This window comes from Hirundo rustica, chromosome Z, assembly GCF_015227805.2.
Source record: "Hirundo rustica isolate bHirRus1 chromosome Z, bHirRus1.pri.v3, whole genome shotgun sequence".
Lineage (NCBI taxonomy): Eukaryota > Metazoa > Chordata > Aves > Passeriformes > Hirundinidae > Hirundo > Hirundo rustica.
The window spans coordinates 56,376,275-56,397,795 of record NC_053488.1 but is presented as its reverse complement, the minus strand read 5'-3'; the positions used below and the strand labels follow the sequence as shown (position 1 = coordinate 56,397,795).

General features: G+C 39.0%; 1 protein-coding gene and 2 long non-coding RNA genes across 4 annotated transcripts in view; 2 read left to right on the top strand and 1 right to left on the bottom strand.

The window, feature by feature from the left end:
- Positions 1-1,992, bottom strand: part of LOC120765704 (uncharacterized) — a 32,802-nt gene extending 30,810 nt beyond the window's left edge. Inside the window, exon 1 of the long non-coding RNA XR_005704493.2 lies at positions 1,788-1,992. This is a non-coding gene — a long non-coding RNA (uncharacterized LOC120765704). The remainder of the gene's footprint in view (positions 1-1,787) is intronic.
- A 441-nt stretch (positions 1,993-2,433) lies between these two features.
- The window catches only part of RORB (RAR related orphan receptor B), a 126,043-nt gene continuing 106,955 nt past the window's right edge, over positions 2,434-21,521 (top strand). The window contains exons 1-2 of one of the 2 annotated variants that reach the window (XM_040090368.2): positions 2,434-2,614; positions 12,394-12,447. In XM_040090368.2, coding sequence (XP_039946302.1) covers positions 2,608-2,614; positions 12,394-12,447 — 61 coding nt within the window. In that variant the 5' untranslated portion in view covers positions 2,434-2,607. The remainder of the gene's footprint in view (positions 2,615-12,393; positions 12,448-21,521) is intronic. The other variant, XM_040090369.2, reaches the window with a different exon arrangement.
- LOC120765473 (uncharacterized) lies at positions 17,536-19,909 on the top strand. The gene is made up of 4 exons (XR_005704427.1): positions 17,536-17,623; positions 18,503-18,665; positions 18,790-18,914; positions 19,612-19,909. It is a non-coding gene; the product is annotated as an uncharacterized LOC120765473 (long non-coding RNA).

Here is a 21,521-nt window from a genome sequence, read left to right as displayed (position 1 = left end):
AAACAAGCTAAGAAAGAATAATGAGGGGTTTTTTTTTCTCCATTGTCAAAAGCACCATATAAATCCTACATAAAGATGACCCAGAACCCACTGTAATAGTGTAAGGTATTTTGAATGCACAGCATAGCAAGTAGATAGCTGGTTATTTACTTAATAAAGTTTGGATTGGTGTTAAGATGCGGCTTGTAAACAATTAAATCTAAAAATCATATTGGCATAACCAAGGACAAGGTGTCTTGACAATATGAAAAGAGAGTGCATGCCTCTTCTTGAAATTCACCTTTTGTTCCTGCTGCTAGGTGAATCTCCAGCAGGAAGGAAAAATGTTCTGGTTCCAATACAATGAGTAGATGGAATCTCTGCTCTCTCTCCTAGTTGTTTTTGTAAGAGCCATAAGCACTATTCACTCAATTCCATATTAGATACCAGGTAAATTGTACCTATTATGAGATGAGACTTCCTAATATGCTTTGCAAAGTGATGTGCAAGAGTTGTTTTCTTGCAATTACCTCAGAAACTTTTGAACATTGGAGGAACAGATTGAAGAGGTGGTTTGTGGGAAAATCCATAGAAGACAATTCTGGAGGCAAGCCTAACTGCCGCCAACTACATCTGCTAAAATCCCAATTAAAAAGAAAACATTCCACTGTTAATTCCAGGTCTTGTGAAGTGCAAAGGAGGAGAGCACAAAGCTGTTAATGAAAGGTGCGCTGATACAAGGAGACTAAAAGCCAAGTAATTGGTAAAAGTTTCTGGATGAGATCCCACACGAGTATAAACAACTTTGCATGCAGTATATAAATAGTATAAATACAATGGCCAAGAATACAAATCCCATCTAGCATCTTAGGAATTAAGGGTTTTTTTGTTTTTTTGTTTTTTTTTTTAAACTAATCCTGTCTTCACTACAGCGAATGCAGTTAAAATTCACCATGGTCAAGTAGATCTAGACATTTTCAATACTGGCAGAATTGATTCTTTCTGTCTTTGTCTGTTGCAATTCGAGCAGGTGTTTTAAAAGAGGCTAACCACAAGAACTGCGTCCTCTAAACTCTGTAACCTCATCCCCCAAGAATAAAACTTTGCCGGTTTGCACTAACAGCGGGCACTTCACTTTGTATCTTTCCTACAATAAATCTTAAGATAGCAAAGAGATAATATCTATGATCTCTTGCAAAACAGACCGAACAGAACTTAGTCTGATAATTCATGAAGTGACAAATAAATCTACTTTTGATATGTCCATATTTAATAGTAACAAATATATACCCCATTTTGATTTATGAGATCGATATAGTAGCTTCATATGGATACATTTTAGCTAAACCAGATGATTTCTTTTTCATTTTAGGCTTGGAGCTAGAAACTGTAAACCTTGATAACAGGGACTTGTTCTTAAGATGTCTTACTGAGACCCCATAGTGTTCCATGATCTATCACACAGGAAAAACAAAACAAAACCAAACCAGGAATTGAAAAGATCCCGTAGACTTGTAGCCTTTTAATTTGTTTGGGTGGTTTTTATTGAATTTTTGTTGTTGTTGTTCCGTGGCTGGGGGGGGGGGGGGGGGTATTTATGGGTTTGTTGTTGTTGGGGTTTTTGGTTGGTTGGTTGGTTGGTTTTTTCCGAGTACAAACATCAGTTATACAGAGGGAGAGCTGCGAGTCGTGAAAATCCTGTTGGCCGCAGAACACACCGGTTTCTGCAGAACCTTCTGCTAGTCTTACACCGGAAAACAAATTGCTTTCGACGTCCAGATTCATTCTTTAATGAGAAAATGACTCACCACCAAACTTTCCCACTCCCGCTGGAAAATGCTGTTTCCCGATGATGGTCACACCGTGGCGACCGAGCGCCTTCGCCCTTCTCCCCGGAGACATCGCCTCCTCACTAACAACGCCACGGGGGGTGACTCTCTGCTCCCGCTGTCCTTCTCCGCAAGCTCCCGAGCTCTGCACACCAGTCCCGACCCTGCACCGCCACGCCCGGCCTCTCCCGCCGGCCGGGACGCTCCGGCGCCCCCAGGCCGAGCGCTCGCCGCGGCGCGGAGCGCGGGTCGGGCCGGGCCGGGCGGCGGCGGCACACGGGGCCACCCGCGGCGGCGGAGCCGGGCGGGCCGCGGCGATTGGCGGCGGCGCTGACAGCGGGCGGGGCGGCGGCGGCGGCACCGCCCACACCCGCTATAAGCCTTTTTGCCGCTTTCTCACTGGGTCTCATTTTCGCTCCGTGCGTTGCTGTGGCTGCGCAGTGGAAATCCGCACCGGGGAGCTGCTGAGGGGCGCCGTTGTCATGTGAAAGCGCACATGCTCTGCCGTCCACGCGGCGCCCTCCTCTCTTCTGCCTCCGCGTGTTTTTCCTGTTTTTTTCTAACGTAACTCCTTTCCTCCTCCTCCCCCGCTCAGCCCCTTGCTGCCGCTCGGCCGCCCCGGCGCCCCCCGCAGAGGCTCCGGCGGGGAGCCCGCGGAGCCGCGCCTGGCGGAGGTATGGTTTTCCCGGCGGAGCAGAGCTGCGGCGGCTGCCACCTTCGCGGGTGTTGAGACGGGATTTGTGCGGTGCGGTTCCTGGGCTCCTAGCTTCATGACTGCGCGGAGCGGGGAACCAACACCATGCGAGGTAAGCGGGCCGAGGGGCGGCTCTCTTTTGGGAAAGCTGCTGGGGAACGGACTGGAGAAGAGGTTTTGTACTAGGGGAGCGGGTCCGGGAGAGAAAGTTGATGGGTCGTGCCCACCCACCGGCTAGACGGTGTGATTCCCGCACCCGCGGGGCCGCGACCGAGACCGAGGAACCTTCCGCGGCAGATGGTGGGCGGTCACCCCTCGTGTACCTGTCCCGGGAAGACCGGCGCCGCCCTGGCCCGTGACGGGCAGGCAGAAGGGAGGCTCAAGGTGGTTGGCAGTGTCTGTGACGTGAAGTCTCCACCTGCAGCTGCCCGCGGCGTGCGGCAGGTGTCCCGTACGGCGGAACCCGCTGCGATTGGTCCCGGCTCAGAGAGGAGGTCCCCATTTCTCCCCAAAAGTTATCTGGATTTTGTTGCCCAACCGGCACGTCGCCTGGAGGCCCCATGGTTTGCTAACTGGGTGGGAAGGGTTGCGCTGCCCGGGAGCCACCTCCCCGTGCCCGCAGGTCTCTTCGGGCCCCCAAGCCTGTGCTGCCTGCTTAGCCCTATCGGAGAGGGCGGTGAGAGACTCCTTCTGGACTTGCAGCCGCACCCGATGCGAGTCCCGCCGGAGAACAGAGTATCGTCACCGACGGGACCCCCTCAGGCATGGAGAACTGCTTGTCCGGTGGGGCTGGAGGGAGGCTGCGTGCTGGCACGCCAGGCACCCAGGTGGATGTGGAGGGCTGCGGAGGGCATGGGAATGCATTGTTTCCGTGTCTCCCAGGGCCAGACTCCTCTAGACCCCATCTCCGGGCCAGGTGAACACCGGACCGGAGTGAGAACAACCCCTGCCAGCCTCGGGTGTCCGCGGGGGTTACACAGGTCCTCCACCCCCCATCTTCCATATTGCCCTCCATCACCCAGTTTGGCATAGTGGTTGATTGCCTCACCCATGGCTTGATAAAAGGGACAAAAAGGAGTCTACCACGGTACTGGAACGGAGAAAAAGGGCTTATGGGGAGTGGGACGCGCTCGGGGTTGACAGCGGCGCTGCATGCAGATTTCTTGATTTTCCATTTAAGGACAGGGGACACAGACACACACAAAAGAACTTCTGGCTAGAATTTCAGCTTGTTCGATGTCAGCTCCTGTAACAGCATGTGTTAACAGCACTAAAAATCGCACGTGTGTAATTTACTTTAAAGGAATTGTAACTTTGACATTTACACATACCAACTTAAAAAGGCCCTCTTTTCCCCCAGCACTCTTTTCCCCCACCCTTTCCAAGGGTGATGATTGTGCAGCATCTGGCAAGAACTTGCCAAACGGTGTTCGTTTTTCTTAAGAGCAATAAGAAACAGAGGGAGAACACTTAGTTCTGTAAAGTGGCCCTGTGGCAGCTTTGCAGCTTGAGTTGGAGGTTTTTCTGGTATTTTGAGTATGGATTTTTGTGAGTTTTGGTTTGTTTGGGTTTTGTCATTGTTTCTTTTTCTGTGCATCAGAGCGCCTTCAATTTGAGTAAAGCCAGTCATTGTCTCAGGGCTTGTTTTGCAAAATGTGCCCATCCAGTGACTCCTGGTCAAGAGCCGCAACTCCCCTTTTTGTGGGCATGCCGTGCAAGCCGTGGCTCCCATGCCTCTCCTCCCCTCCCCTGTGCAAGGGTGAAGAGAAATGTCCTTCCTCTCCTCAGAGGTTTTCCTTCTAAACAAGGCCCAGGGTGGTCTGAATGCACTGGGCAGGGAGAGGGAGGCAGATCTTGCTGCACATCTGGCAGCATCTCTTATGATATCTGTACCATTCTGTAGCTATCTCTGCTGCCCCTTTAGCTGTGCTGTCAGCTTCTGTGAAGAGGTGCAGCTCCGCCCCTAGAAGGCAATTTTGTATTCACATTGTATTTATGCTTACTCAATAAGGAATTGGCAGAGAAATAGGGAAATAAGGGCTGGGATGGATAGAGGAGAAAAACAAACAGGAAACATTCATCCTTGTTTGAAACTCATGTGCAAGAGGCCAGTAAAGTGAAGTTTTACAGCAGGTATGTGTCAAGGCAAGAGCAGTGCTTCACACTGCCTCAATTAAAAAGGAACATTATATACATTAATTGAGCATCTGTGGCTTTCCAAATAACAGAAATAAATGAGTTTCACAGTTCACAGATTGTAAGCTCCCGTGAATTTTTGTGCTTTTAGAGAGGTGTAAGTCTTCTTGTAACGGTGTAGCTGTTTTTAAATGTATTTGCAGTTGGTTTGAAGGAGGAAGGGCTTGGTCTTGAATGTGTGAGGTGTTCCTGCAAACTTTTCCAGCTAAAGCTGTGATCAGTCCAAGCTGCAGTTAGCACAATATACCTGCGATGTGCAGGGACTGATGTGGTTCATTACTGCTCCACATGGGTGATGGAGGCCAAAAAGTGCCAGAAAATACCCAACCTGTATTACCTTGTTACAGTGTGCTGAATCTCAAAGCACTGGACAGTCAAGTAGACTGTCAGTTGTCCCATCCCGTGGAAGCCAAGCTAACATTTTCAGCTGTTGTGACAATGTTACAGTCATTGGTGTTCTAGCCAAAATGATAATTTTCTGCACTTCAAAACATGATTTTAATCCCATTAAACATATGTAGCCATACTGACTTATAGCAGAACAATGTACAGGAGACTGAGCATTTGTTGTTATGGTAGGTCCAGATATTTCCTTCCAAATACAAAATGGAGTTTTTTGAAGTTGGTGACTTTTATACCAGTATTTTATAGAGGCAGACATAGGTATAAAAGAAATTTACAGTGAACATTCATCACAGTCTTCCTTCCATCTGTCCCACTCCTGGCAACATCCTGTGAGGGAGTTAAGAATATAGAATGTGTGCTTCAGTATATTTTTTTAGAAAAAGAGAACAGAAAGTGCATTAAAATGATTTTGCTGTTTAACTGTAAAAGAAGGCATACATTTTTCCTTGTCATTTATTTCTTACTAAAATGATTTGTAAAGTTTAAGCTATTAAAAGTTACTCAATTCTGTGTATAGTGTAGTTGTTACGGAAAGTTGATGGTGGCAAAAAAAAAAACTGTGAAAATAACTACTTTGGGAACATGCTACTCATGCACATTCAAAAGTCAATTTTGTGATTGTAACTATTTGGGTTGAGAAAGTGACAATAGTTCCCAAGTATATCACTTATGACAAAAGCAATATTTCAACTTTTAGTTGAAAATCTTAGTACAAGCTTTTTCTGCTCTGTTTTAAAGAAAAGGCGCACCACAAACCCCTGAAGCCAAATTATTTAAGTGTGTTTTCTGTGTAGTTTTTTTCTTGTTGATGTCAGGACTGAGCAATAACACGTCACATGATGTTATGTAGTTACTCCATTGTCTTAGCATGACTGAAATGTTTGTAAGAAATTAGAAAAGTGGTGAAACAGATCCTATCTGCCTTATTTCTAAGTAAGCTTATTAAGTAACATATACAAATAGACTGGCTAACTTAGACATTCTCCTTAATTGAAGAGATGAGTGCTGGGAATCTTTATAGACTCATTAACTTTAAAGGAAAATTATTTTGCAATTTATTCCAGGAAAAAATAATTATGTCTGTATTTGTAATATGTAACATTAATGTTCTAAAATACATCAATTGCATTGACTGTTTAAAGAAAGGACTTGGGACCTTACCCCACCATTGTAAAACAAATTTCTCCTCACGGTGTAGTATATCGAGCGACTCCTTAACTGAATAATGTTATTTGACTTCATTGGGACTCCTCGATATGTGATAAAGCACAAAGCACTCCTTGATATGCAATAAAAGCAAGTTTCTGGTGTTAGGTGTTTGCAGGTAAAATTTAATAAATATGAGTAAATGCTTTGAAAATCATAAGTCAGTAATAAACTGTGCGACGTAACAAACAATACAGATGTGCATAGTCAATAAACAGTGACACCTCTCTAGAATGAACAAAAGTAGAAGGGAAAGCATGAGAAGCCATTTGTACCTCAGCAATACTTTTACTTTGCATTGGATTGTACTTACGTTCCATACGGTATCTTCCATTTATCTTAAATCGTAATATGCTACAGTGTTGGGGGTCAGAGGAGAGTATGTAATGAAAGTTTATCAATAATTATATGATTTCATATCATACAGATACTATATAAGAATTTTTTTACCATATACTTTATTTTTTAAGTTTTTCATAGATGGAAGTCTGGTGACAGTTAATTTGAAAACTATGAAAATACCATGTGCATTGGCTGGGAATAATTTCTCTTTTATGCTGTGGAAAATATCTGGCTCCACTGTTGGTCTTTTATAAATCCAATGACGAGTAGTAGTCTGGTATGATTTTTCTAATTTGACAGTACAGTAGTAGAGGTAATTTAAATTGTAATTTTTGGTTAAAAACTATTTTTGACATTTGAGGAGTAAATCTATCAGGAAAAAAAGTGTCCTGAGTAGACAAGAATTCTGGAAGTCATAATTCCTGTTTAAAATTTACTTGTGATAATTTGTGGAAAGTCTTTAGAGTGCTGTAGAAGGTATTGTTGTATATCATAGTGACATTTGCCTCCTCAGAAACGTGTGGGTATGGTATACCTTCAACAGTACTGCATTTATTAAACAGTTCTAGGATGCAGGGTCCGCCATAGTGGGTACATTGGTTACCTGTAACAGGCAAGCAATTCAAAGGGGTGAAAGATTCCCAAGTTATCTAAGAAATTCCTACTTCTCAAGCAGTGAATTTCCAGAAATTAAGGTCTGTGTTGCAAAATTGAAGATTGTATGCTTTGTAGCTGAAGATGCACAGAGGAGTAAATATTGATTTAACTAATTATCTGGTGAAAAAAAATGAGCATTATCAGTGCCGCAGTATAATGGCTTACGTTAACTAGCCCTTTTATAGTCCACACTCTGCCCTTCCAACCCATGATGCTGTCAGTTTTGAATTTAATGAGAGAAATCACAGGTGTTAAATTTATGGTAAATTGGGCTAAATATAATAGTTGTTCCATAGGACAAAATGGAAATAAGTAAAGAGAAAAGGATAAGTCTGAGCATTGCTGCACAATTATGAGACAACAGTAGTGTTTTAGTGGCTGTACATTGTTTTACAGTTCTAAGATGCTGTCTTAGATCATTTGCTGTTGAACTTAGTAATAAACCTGTTATATCAACTTAAAGTGTAAATTTTTAAAAACTGATACATTTGAATTTAAAATCAGTTTCTTTAACAGTAATTTTAACAGCTTTGTACATTTAGCACAGTTGGGGCTTTCCATAATGACTTTCATAGACTAGCTGTAGATGTCAAAATGTTGTTCTTTGTGCTCCATGTTTAAAAAAGTTCAATGTTTTTTCTTCCGATTCTGTATGCAGTCTGGCAAAGTCTGCAGTGCAGCTTGGAGAATAAGACATCACACAGTGTCAGTGGGGGTGGCAGACAGAAGGTGCCTTTTGGATTGTGCCATTTCCCTGTTTGTTTCTAATATTGGTTTCATGAGCACGTTAAAAACTCTAATTTATGCACAGGATTGAGAATATGGTACAGCTGTGATGGCCTGGTCCTTGTTTGACTGAACAATGCTTACTCACTTGAGTGGTCCTATTAATGAGACATTTGGCCCTCTGTATTTTTGCAGTCTTGGAACTATTTTTATGAAGCAGAAATGTTCGTGCTTAACTTTGCCAGACACATTCTGCTGGAAGTTTATGCAAACAGAATAACAGCTGTTTCTGCCGCTGCTACAAGTATATGCGCTAATTTAGCTTGACATAAATGTTGTTACTTTGCTGTTAATTGTGAATTATTTTGATGAATTGCCAATTAAAATGCATGTACACAATTTTTATGGAGGATCTCAGCTTTTATTGCTGCACAAAAATTGAGTATTTTTTTTAAATCTTATGTTTATCTGGATCATGGCCATTTAAAACCACATACTTATTAAAGAGTAAGCATAAAATAATTATATTTGCTTCACAGACAAACTCATTTATAGAGAGTTGTCATGGGCCTTGTATATGTGAGTAGTTCAGTTAGATTTTATAGGACTATTCACAGAAATAAGGCTAGTTGAATTTAAGACTGCTTGTTTTGTGTCCCTTGGAAACCCAATGATTTGAGATTGTAAGCAGCATGAATGATTATAAGGACCACAGGGAATTAACATCATAAGAAGCATGCCAAATTAAAAAAGTCTTCCTGCTCTGAAATTTCAGTAAAATCACCTTCCACTCCTTACTGTCTGCTCCTCTTCAGTGTTTGAATACAGCTGTTTGCTATATAAATATTTGCTGGGAAGAAGTGTTTGTAAATATGCTACCTGAGGCTGACACATAAAAAGTATTCTAAAACATTGCTCTTCTGCCAATTACCAATTACTACTTTGTTTAATTGTTATACTTATGCTCATGGCAGTGTTGTTGCTAGTAAATAGTGGCCAATCAATCTTTAGGTAAAGATTAGGAAAATACATACATTTGTAATATATTTATGCATGAATATGCTACATTGTAGCCATTTAGTATGACTAAAAACCAATTACTTTTAAGGGCAGTTTTGATGATTGTTACGAAGGCAGTCTGTAAAGCAGTTGGTCTACTTACAGTTGTTCTTAAGGTGATTTCACATTTAACTGATTTGTTTTCGTTACCCATGGTCACTTAGGTTTCCTGAATAAGCCAACACCTTCAATAACAAAATTCTTGATTTTAGAAGTCATATTTCTGCTTCATTAATCCATGGTATTCATAAGTGAGGTTATCCTTCAGACTTCTAAACAATGCATGCATTCCCATTACATTTAATTTCCCCCCCCCCACCCCCCCTCTTCTGAAGCAATCCTTTAGAGGAAAAAATGTCTTTACTCTTACAAGCAATTCATTTGTTACAAGTTTCAGTTGTTGGTGGGGTTTTTTGGTTTTGTTTCTTATCTTGTTGTTGTTGTTGTTTTGAATGAAGACATTCATGGGGGAAAAGTAGATCAAAAGAAGGCAAAAAATTAAATTGGAGTTCGGTCTACTGTCAAAATAATGAGCTGTCAAGTGGGTAGCGTATTATATTTTGTTGGTCTCAGGTGAAATTATGGTTCTCCTAAAATAAACTTCAAATGTAAAAATTAAAGACAAAGCTGCTTATAAATAAGCAAGTTTAAATTATTATTCCCACTACAGGAATAAATAAACAGGAGGTAAAGAGTGTTAGGGTTTATGCACTTGAATAGTTTGCAGAGGTTAGATTATTTAGTATGCATTACACATTGAAAGTTTACACCTGCTTCAGATATTTGGAAGCTGTAGACTCAGTCCACAAATTGATGGCATGTATCTGTTAGCTAGAAAACTGAGAACTGTATAGGAAATAATTTTTCGGATTTATTGGAAATAAGGATCTTTTGGAGAAGGACAGTTTAGTGATTTTACTATATGTGAACTTTATAAAACTGAGTTTAACAAAATTAAGGACCATATTTTCATTAAAAGTGCTGTTTAGAAACATTGATGTGTGTTGTCTTCTCTTTCCTTCTTGGAAAATACATCTAGATTTGCTAGGTGAGGGTAAATTTCTGCCAGTCAGCTTTTTGATTTGAGAGCCTGCCACAGAAGTGCATTTTGGAAATCCTAAGACTTCCCTGCTAACACATTTTCCTTGATCATTTGTGCATGTCAGGAGTGCAGCACTGATTTTGCTTTTCTAAACAAGATGGAAAAATGAAAATAAATATTACATTTCAGGTCCCGCCTGAATAGTGAAACAGGTGTTCTGTTGTTTCTTTTCATATTTGTCTGTCTGGAAGAAGAATGAAGCCGCAGCTGGCTATGAAAAGCATTGCTTACTTCAGTGCACATTGTTGGGAGGATTTTGTACCATATTTATACAATGAACTGTACTTGGTAATTCATTATAATGAACTGGAAGTAACTAGAATGAACTGAAAGGAGAGACAATGTTCAAGAGTTGAGGCCAGATACTCAAATGCAGTGGCAGCACAAATATAAACAAATGCAGCACAGTCTAGTGGCCCAGAGAAGTAATGGCATTAGAGAAGACATATTAATAAGGCACAATGCCACATGTTGATTTCATCTTCGTGAAGAAAATCAACCTTTCTCCTGGCAAGTGCTCCACTGATGGCCAAGAAGAAATTAATTTAGTTTGCTTAGGAAGTTATAATAAACCTGTTATTGTTTTATTTATGTGCATTATATAAGCTATACAAGTACTGGTCATTGGAAGTATCTATCAGCAAGCCAGGCTTCTCCTTTTAATGACACAAACAACTCTCTCTACAGAAATACATATGGAAATGGAAAGGTGATACAAGAAATACCAGCTTAAATATTGTGTTTAATGTATGGAAAATTATAATAAAGATTATACCATAAGTAGTATGAATGCTGTACTGCACCAGAAATACATTTTTAGATATACCTACTAGAATACTGGGACATTAGCATTTAAAATTAATGTTGCATTGCAAAAAGTAAAGAATTAGCAACACTTCCACAGCATTTTCTCATTAAAAAATCTATGTATTTTATTTAGAATACCAGTTTCCTTGTAGCCATTCAGTTTACAATAATTTCTCACATGAGTACTTGGAATAAGGAGGAAGATTAAAAGAACAAGAATAAAAACAAAATATGGTTGATTAAAATCAATTGAAAGTAACTTGAACTACAGATTATTCCGTGGCTTGAAGAGTGTCAACATCATGTTCCACTACAATTTGTAAAGCAATTCTTTGTGCTTATGAAAGTAAATTCCTTATTCAGACCTGGTTGAGAAAAAAGGTTATTACCTGTGCTGTAGCATCTGTTACAGTATTAGAGATGAAACTTCAAAAGTATCTAGTAATCTCCATAATTTAGGCATGATTTAATTAATAATTAATGTATTAAAAGAACAGAAAGAAAGGTATTGCATGCAATATCTGCTCCAACATTTAGAGAAACAACAATAATCACACAAAGTTGGTTTTTTTGTTTTGTGGTGTTTTTTTTTGTTTGTTTTGTTTTTTTTTTTTTTTTTTTGAGAAACTGTTTATATGTGATAGTATTTCATACACATGTGTACTACGGTAATTTACATCAACTGAGTGAAATCTATCTACTGAGCTGTGTATCTTTAATTTTGAAATAGAATTCCCTATAGACTTTGCTGGAATGTCTTATGTAAAAATCATGGTAAAATATGTTCTCATTGGTTTTTTACAGCCCACTGATTTTTTTTTTTTTTGAAAATGGGAGAGCTAATGAGTTTTGAGTTCAGTGGATAAGAAGGGAGAGAACTTGTGCCATCCTAATTCAGGTGCCTATGCAAAATCACTTTCTTTGCTTATCATTGATTTGCATTTACCAAAATTCCAGTATTTATTTTTAAAAATATGATTGGCCAAGATGTGTTCTAAATCAGCAATTTTCACAAATTCTAGTGGAAGTGCCATGAAAACAGAGTATTAAATAAGACCTTTTGCAGCAAACTATTTTCAGGCTTCAACAGAATTGAGGAGAAAAAGATTGTACCAGCTGCATCATAAAACTGACAGAGAGAAATGTGTGCTTTCAAGAAGAAATTTAGAGGAGCAAGAGAAAATGGGGAGGAAAAAACGATGGTAAATGCGTATAAGCATCAGACTGAATAGAAAGGGTGCTGTTTTAAAATGTAATTATGTTCAGGAAGTAAGTGGAAATGTAAAGGAAAAGAACAATATAAAACAGAAGAGTGAGGAGATGGAAGGGGGTTTGATGTAAACAGTCCTGTACTACAAAGTGCTGGACTTTTCAATTTCCACTCATTGCAGGTGGAGTTAACTACAGTCGGCCTGCTGTTGGAAATGAGAAAGAAAAAGAGAAGTGTAAGTAACAGTAAAAGAGAAGAAAAATAAAGAAAAGAACAAATATACAATATGAATGTATTCATTCTACTTTCTATTACTTGGTATTGCATGTGAATTTGTTGTAAAGGGACTTCAAACTGTTTGATATTCTGCTAAATACCAGCATTAGGCATCCACTTCCATTCATTTCACTATGTGTATCCAGAGCTCCACTACTCAGAAATGCTGCAAGTTGGGGTATCACACATACAGTTACGTAAGCTGTCTGCACAAGCTTGGCATTCACTGCACTTCAGCCAAGTTTCTTATTTGTGAAATTGAAATGTAATTTGTAAAATACATCCAAACTTGATATTTTTAAACTCTGGATCAAATCAAATTAGGTTTGGTTGGACTTTTTTCCCCCATCTTTTCATTATTTTTTTCTCTTCCCTTTTCCTTCTCTGGATTTTTTTCGGTCACTTTTGTTGAAAAGCTGTACACCCAGAAAAGTACTTGAAACTGAAATTTTTCTAACAATACTTGTTAGAAAATGTGTAATTGGTTCCCTAAACTATGCATCATACATCCCTATGTATTACAGAGTTATTTTGTTCTTTCCAGCCTTTTTGTTTCTCTTGGTTTGCTTTGCTTGGGGTGTGCTGCTATGAAGAAATAAGCATTTTGTTAAATCTTGGCTGGGTTACATCTCTATGAGGTACCACTACATTTTTATGCTTGTAGCCTTGGAAATAGATGAGGTGCTTGAGAGTTGAATCTCTGCTTCCCTATTGCTTCTTGCTTGCCAGCACCTGCTCTTTCTCCTGGTCTGGTAAAAGAATATGCTGGCATATTCCCATTTGTTTGTTGGGTTTGTTTGTTTTGTTTTGTGGGTTTTTTGGAAAGGGGTGTTGGGTTTTGTTGTTGTTGTTTGTTTGTGGAGGGGGGTCGTTTGGTTGGTAGTTTTGACTGTTTTGTAGGCTTTTGGTGGGTTTTGGGTGGTTGGTTTTGTTGTTAGTTAAAAAAAAAAAAGACACTGACTTGTTACATAGATTTTAGTTTTTGAAGATCATGGAAATACATGGCAATAAAGGAATAGTGTCCTATCTGATTGCAGCATCATATTATTTTGTAAGACAGAGAAAACATCTTTAGATCTTCTTTCCATGCTCAGAAGAGAAAAAGAAATGGGGAATGCTCTTACAATGCTCTCCGTTTCTCCAAGACCAGGGTGATTTTTAAGTATATACCCTTGACTAACTTTTCTTTCTATAGCAGCCCAACAGAGCTTATTATGGAACCAAACAATTGCAGAACGCTCCATGACCAAAAAGAAAAATACCGCAATTTTCAGAAAACTACACTGAAAATGTAAGAGGTACATTTATATGAAATCTCTTGATTTCCCACATCCCTCCTGGAATTTTCTGTAAGTCCTAAGCATAAAACAGGCAGAGAGCCAAGCTGTCATCCATTAACATCTATTTCATCCTTTTGCTAGATCAGTTGAGCTAGAAGAGGGTATATGTCTCTTTATGGTATTACTGAAATGTTTAGGAATGCATCCGATTTTGAGCCCATCTTAACCTGCATTATCTTTTGGGCACAAATGAGCAGCAGTATAAAATAATTTCAGGACATGAATGCTATTAAATGCATATTGTGATTTTTCATAGTGTCCAAAATAGCATGTTTTAAACATGTTTCACTGTGGAACCAAGACAAAGGATGAACTCTCAGGAGTAATACGAGTTATTTACGTTTCACTTCAGGATTAAGGGTGTTTTTGTGCTTAGAGCCCGCCTGTTGATATTTTAAGGAGCACTAAACAATTAATATTTTACATGCTGCTCAAGAATTTGACTAAAAAGGCTTTGGGTTTTAGATGCATGTATATAAATGTTTTGTATTTTGTGAGGGAATAGGTGGTATTTTGATACATTTATATGTTGAACAGTCCCTTAAAAATTAGGTGATGTCATTTTCCCATTATGTGAATTCCACAAAACATTTACAGTAGGAGATGTATGCACATCCAAGTATTCAAACTTTCCTTTATTAGCTATGTATTTTTTAGTTTATTATGAAGATGAAAAATGAAAAGAAAATGCCGTGTTCCAATCCTGTTCATATATCAGAATTTTTCTCTTCGAGCTAACCAGTTGTTACAATGTATGTTTACTGGTTTGGGGTTTTATTGCAGTTAACCTTTTAGGTTTTTTTGTTGCTTTCATTTAAATTCTCATCTCCACTGCTCTTTAATTACTGATTGTTTCTCAGTACATTTCATATTCTTCTGGTGTATGTGGTCATTAATTTTGTGACCTGCTTCTGTAACAGGCCTCCTGGCAGACTCAGTAGAAGAGGTATTGAGTTATTGAGGTGTCATGGATGAACTTGGAACATGATCCTTCCGCACTGTTCATTAGAGTCATTAGAAGGCAGGTTGAAGAAGAGTCTCCATACCAGAGTAATCCATAGCTACACACACTCATTAATGCTTTCTGTAGTGGCCTTTAGCAACTGTCTATATACAGGAAAACCAAGAAAGCGTACTGAGTTATGTTGTTTAATTTACTTGGTTCTGCATGATGGTTTCTACCTGTGTGACAGATGATAGTTCCCCTTCAGCGGCAGATACGGTCAGCATCTTGTGCATTAAGGAAAGCAAGCAGAAGCCTTTTGTACAATGAAGCTTTATCAATTAAATTGAAACTTTCCTAAGCGTTTTGCTCTTAACTGCCTTCACACTGTATTCTTTAATTGAAAAAGGTGCTGGATTTGCAACCCTCCTGTGCCTTGCAGAGTTTTAGGATCTGTTCCTGAAGGCATTTGTGACATGCAGGTACCTGCTTGGGAGGGATGACTGATGTGCAAAGTTCTTGTCATGCTGATCTTGTTTGGTGCAGAGATGGTGGAGGTCAGGGAGCTGAACTCCTGTGGCACTGGAGCTTGCTCTCTCCCATGCCGCTTCCTTGTTGTGCCTCAACAGTGACCTTGAAAGACCCTTTTCCTGTGTCTGCTGTAACCTTGGCCTAGCCCCTGACAGTGGCAACAGGGGTGCCAATTAGTACTGTGTGGTGGGGTTTTTTTTTCCTTTTTAGTGAACAAAGTCCATTGACGACTGGATGGACACCATGCAGGCCACCAAGTGCCATGGTATTTTTATTTTGCTCAATCACTACTGACCTGGTGTTGAACCTTCCTGGGTAATCTGTATACAGTCTCTGTATGTACCATTAATTTTAGATTGTTGTACTTGGTAGAAGAGGTTTCCTTCTGAAGTAAGATTTGTGAATAAAGCATAATATTATGTAACAAATACGTAAATATCTCAATTTAATTCTTGTGGTTAGATGCTGAATTTGACTCTGCTCTTACAAAATTCACAAATTTTAGGAAAATTCTGAAGAACTAACCAGACATACAGAAGGGGAACAGCAGGAATGACAAGAGCATTAGAATTTTGCAAAAAAATAAAGAGAACCCTGAGTGTTACTGTAAACTTTGCAAGCTAATGCAGAAACGTGAGAATTTCTGTTCTGTTATGTATGTCTCATAACTGATCTTAGGACATCTTTAGCTTACCAGGACTTTTCTGTCAAAAGTATTTAAACATATTCAGACATATCACAAGTTTCTAAGGTTTCAGGGATACGAAACTGAGCTGAAAATGAAGTTGTTGTTTAGTATTATGTGGAGCCCGGGATTAAACTGGCCATTTGGAAGCAGTTTTTATTTTTCTGTCAGATGAGAAGTTACTTTATATTTTATTTTTATTTCTTCTTTTAAATATGCATGACCAAGATTTTCTTAGTGTCCAGTAGAAGTGGTATCTACTATTATGTGTTTATTAAAATCTGTAATACCAAATTTCAAGTGACATATATTTGGGTGTGTACTAGACTTGTCAGCTCAAGGCAACAGTCTTGACTTTTTGCTTTTGCAATATTTTGTTTTTTTGAAATTTTAAATTATTTGTTTGGGTTTTGTGTTTCTTCTCCCACCCAGTGAAAACTCTGGTCCTCAACAGTGAGGTGTATTACATGCTATCTGCAATTCCAAATCATGTGGTAGTGAAGCTAAAGTTAAGGAAGTATTAGAACTTTGTTATTACTAGCAGTAGCAGTCAAGAAAGCACAGGGCAAGCAGAACTGGGTTGTTATTTAATTATAACAGGGTTGAGATTGGACTGTGTATACATCCTCTTCAAATAGTTGTCTCAGTGCTGGAAAGAATAAGTGTTGGGAAAGTGTTATTTTCAATACATATATGAAAAGAATGATGTAAATGTTGAAGTAGCTTAGCAAAGTCTGCCAAAAAAAAATTTACTCCATCAGTACATTCATGCGGCTACATATCTGAGAAAGAGATAAGACTAGAAGCAAGTGTATGACTCAGTGTGAGTGATATTGTGAAGTGGGGTAAAGAGTTCTGAGCAAAAATGAGAGAATTTGGGGAAGAAGACACTTTAGCCTCTCAGTACATCTCCCTCTTGAGTGCATTTACTTCCATCACAATGAAGTAGAAGAGATCTTTGTTTAGTAGTGCAGTGCCCCTGAGACCTAATTTACCTTTTACAGCAAATTCAAAAAGAGAGTGAGCAAGAGAGAGCAGAACAAAGGTACAAGTTTGCACCACAAATATTGGCATTGTAGTTGCTTCTGTAAATCCTTTAAAGGAAATGCTCCTGATTTGGACTTTCTGGTAAAGGTGGACTGAACTTCAGAGATGTATATTGTTTCATTATCCAGTTGTGATAATGAGGAGATGGGATAAATGTGTGATGTAGGGGAGCAGCCTTGTTATTCTTAAATAACAAGTAGAAAACCATTAAAAACAAGTGTATCAGAATAATTTTGCTTCTGAAAATATGATTTTTAAATTAAGTTGTAGTAAAGCATATATTTGATCTAATTATTTGAACACTACAAAATTTAATTCTCAGGAGTCTCAAAACTTCAGAGTATGACATTTCTTGTTCCTTTATTTGAGCAACTTCTCTCTGAGAATTCAGAATGCTTTTGCCTTCATTTAGCACATAATTTTTTGCAGAGTTCATCTTTGGCCCACTGGATTTAGGTCTATTGTGATGTCTTCACATATTTATTTTTTTTTTACTGTAGTCTGCAAGTATGTTTTCATCATGAATGAAGCTGTATTGTGTGTTCATGTACCCCCATGAATCTTACCAAGCATGACCCTTTACCCACAGGTATTGACATCAGCTCTCAATTTTACCACTCTACACATGTGCCTTGTGGCTATTTTAGAAGTAGAATATGAAAAATTCAGACCTGGGGGAAGTTTGCTTTGGAGTAATGTAGCATTCAGCCTACCAAAACAGAAATACTGCTTTGATATTCATAGATACAGACAGATACAGTGATATATTATTGGTTAAAATTAGATTAATTAAATCTCTCATTAGTTGATTTAACTAGAGGTTTTATTGGTACTTCTGTGGTTGATCCAGTTGTCCTTCAGGTTCATATCTTACATTAACATTTCTGCTGAAGTGTATTTGATAAATTATAAATAAAATAATGGGTTTGTTAACAACATATGGAAAGCTGATTTGAGTCAGCTCAAAAGCAGGCATTTAAAAATGCATATTGCTGATAAAGTCATACTTATTTATCATCTGATTTTGACTTGCTTCTTGCTTTTTGTTCCTTGTCTGAAGAGGTCTCACTAGTAAATAGACTGCTTCAACAAAGTTGTGCCCACAAAGGCGGTCATGGGTTGTGTCATCTGGCCTTGCTGAAACTTGTTTCTGCAGTTGCTAGGCAGCCCCATTTGAAGCAGCTGAAAGCACAGAGCAATTCCCCTCAGCAGCAGATTTCAATTAAAGATCTGGACATACAGCTGGTTTCTTTGGCTGGTCAGCTCTAGTAGTAAAGGGAAAGGCTTCAAGAGCTGTGCTGTGCAACAGCTTGATTCCTTAGGGTTTCCTATAGTAAATTCACTCTGCATATCTTAGAAAAATAGTTAAACAAATAATTGAGCTGTTTCTGTTTTCTCTTGTATACATCAACTTGCAGTGGAAGCTAGTGTTTGCACTGATTGTTTTTTTCCTTCATTTTCAAAATAGATTTTATCCCCTCTGTGGTGGGTTGAAGAGAAAAACAACTGAACATGAACCAAGAGAAAATCCCATCTTAATCTACAGTATGATTAGGAGTTCCTCAAAGACTGTGCTAATGCTCTCTTCTGCCAAGGAAGAAAGCGTATTAGACATTTTCAAAAACATTTTGGTATGTTGGGAAGTATTACATCTTAAGCAAAACCTGAGGGTAATCAAGAAGTCTTGGGATTAACATTTGACCTTGCCATTCTAAAATATTTTTTTAAGTCTATTTTTTTTTTGTATGTGTTTAGGAGTTAGCTGGGAACTCAAAATCTATGAAGAGGAAATTGTACTAGAGCTACATGTGATGTGTCATGGCTGGAAAAACCGAAGTGACAAAAGCAGGTTTTGGTGTGGTGTCATTTGATGAGTCTGAGTAAGTTGTGCTAGCTTAAAGAAGTTAAATTAGTTACACAATCTGAAGCAGAGATTGAAGGAGCACTTTTGTCAACATGCAGCTGTCTTGCACTATCAAAATGTAAATACTTCACTATCACACATCATGTTTGTGGGCAGGTAAGGTAGAATTTAGCCATTTACTTCAAGTTTAGAAACACATCTCTTGTTCTATTCCTCAGCACTCTCTTAGCATACGTTTTTCTACCAAAAGTGATACAGAACTTGCTTGTCAAAATTACACTGCGCTAGTGTTTTCATCTAAATTCTGATAATGGATAGGCCTATTACTTAGTCTTTCTATGGAGAAGCATTACTGAAGAAAGAAGCAGTAAGATCATAGATAGTGAGCAGTACCTTTTACAAGGTTTTCCACAGCAGTGCAGTAAAATTTATTACAATTTGTATTCTGATCTCTGTTGCCAGAATGCAGTTGTTTAGTTTCCCTTAATTTGCCAGTATTTCCCTAGAGATTTTCTGTAAAAAATTATTTTACTTTATTATAAATGTGTCCAACAGTTTGCTTTTTCCCCAAGTTCTGTCCAAATGCAAAGAATGTTCTTTCACTCAGCAGAGAAAGAGATGAGCGCTGTGTGTCCATTTTTAAGTAACCATGTCTAAATAGTTCTAGTTCTAATAAAGAATTCCTGAGTTTTTTTCTCTTCCACTCTTTCTAGTTGCCAGAGATGGTTTCTGGAGCACTACAAAGCTGGATACTTAATTCGTGATTTTTCCGAGCATCTCCATCAAGATCGTTACAACGCTACCCAAAGCTGGTGCTCCATACAAACCCCTGTGATCCACTCTGTGCTGTGTCTTTGCTGTCTAATTTAATGCTGTTGTCCATCCAATAGCAGGTTCCTCCATTGTCTCCTTGGGCCCCCCACTTGGATTTCACATAACCCTTTGGATATCAGTATTACTCAGTAGCACCAAAGGGGTCTGACACAGAGCAGTGTGGGGAGTTAAGACAAATTACATGGACATTAAAGCAGGAGAGAGGGATTATAAGGTAATTTACTAACACTCAAAATGGGCCAATAAAGCTTATTATTGACAAGGATCAAGTACTTTGGTTCTCCTTGTTCAGGCTGTAGGTAAAGACTCACTACAACTCCTCTCATCCTCAAAAAAGGAAAAGCTAAACAAAGAACTGCTTTTCCTTAAATGTCTGTTTTGGTTTTGCTGGTGCTGCTTTTTTTTTTTTTTTTTTTTTTTTCCCCTCTGAAAGCTGCTCAATGAATTGGATAAGGGATATATTTGTGGCATGTTGTGTAATGCTGTGATATTCAGCACTTGAGAAATGAGGCTGAGGCCACCAAGACCATAAGGTGAGAAATGGACAGTAGCAAAATAAACATCTTCCACTATGGTCTTCCATGCGAAGATTAAATTAATTTTACCTCTGTGTCCACAACAGTTAATACTAAAAAAATCCTGTTTTCATCAAAGAAAGATGTATCTCACGTTAGTTTAAAAATAATAGTTTCTTTTCCAGACACTAAGTCTGCATGGAAAAAACACTGGACAGGTGAAAAAGACCACCAGGACAATTCCCTGCCAAAAAAGCATTGCATGCTAACTCGTCCAATGACTTAAAGGTTATTGCAGTGTTCCCAGCCTACATGTTTATTGTCTAGCTCATCACCAGAGTAGTTGTACTAGGGAAATATTATTAAAGGTCACGTTGGTCATATCTTAGGAGGATCCGTGCCAAATACCATCTTTCCTCTATTTACACACAGACAGGAGGATAGATATCTTTTTTCTTCTGTGATGGCAGGCCAAATTAAGATGAACTTAACATCTGCTGTGCTAGGACAGGCTGATGCAATGGTCAGACCCATAAAGTCTCATGGATTGGCTACTTGCTTATTCAGAAAAGATGGAGGAAAAGAGGAGAGAGAGCAGGTTGGAGGAGGTCAGGAGTGAGGTCAGATCTGATGCTGTAGCTTCGAATGACTCACAGAATTTTTCTATGTGTCTGTTCAGCCTGTTAATATTCTGTGATGTGCTCTGAGAAAACCTGAGAGGAAGAAAGCTTTAAAATGTGTTGTGAAGTCACTTTCTCTTCTTATCTTTTAAGTGAAATATTCTCTGTATCATCTCTATCCCTGAACAGGCAGTAACTTTTTTGAGGGTAGCCAGCACTTTTCCATCTCTGAGGTTAAGAACTTCACTAAAAAAAATGTTGTTATATTCTTTATAGAAATTGTATGCTGTCTTATGATCTATGTTTTGTAGCAATTGTGATGTGAAGATCATCAAATGGATACTGCTGACTTTAATTTTTGTTGTTGTTGTTGTTGGAGGGATGAAGTCATATGAAGTCGTTACTCTTGCCCTTGTCCAGCTTTCAGCCTTCTCCTGATGACGCATTTCAGTCCCTAGCAATCTATCTGAATGATCTTCCTCTGGAAGTTGTGTTCAATTTTGCAAGAAACCAACTGTAGATAGGCCAGGAAAGACTGACTGTGATAGAAACAGAGATGTTTTGGGGCATCCCTCTGGGGTGTATCTATGGAGCTGCTGTCTGTGGCAAGTGTTTTGGAGACTGCTTCTTGACAGGCTTAGGGGTGCTGAGGAA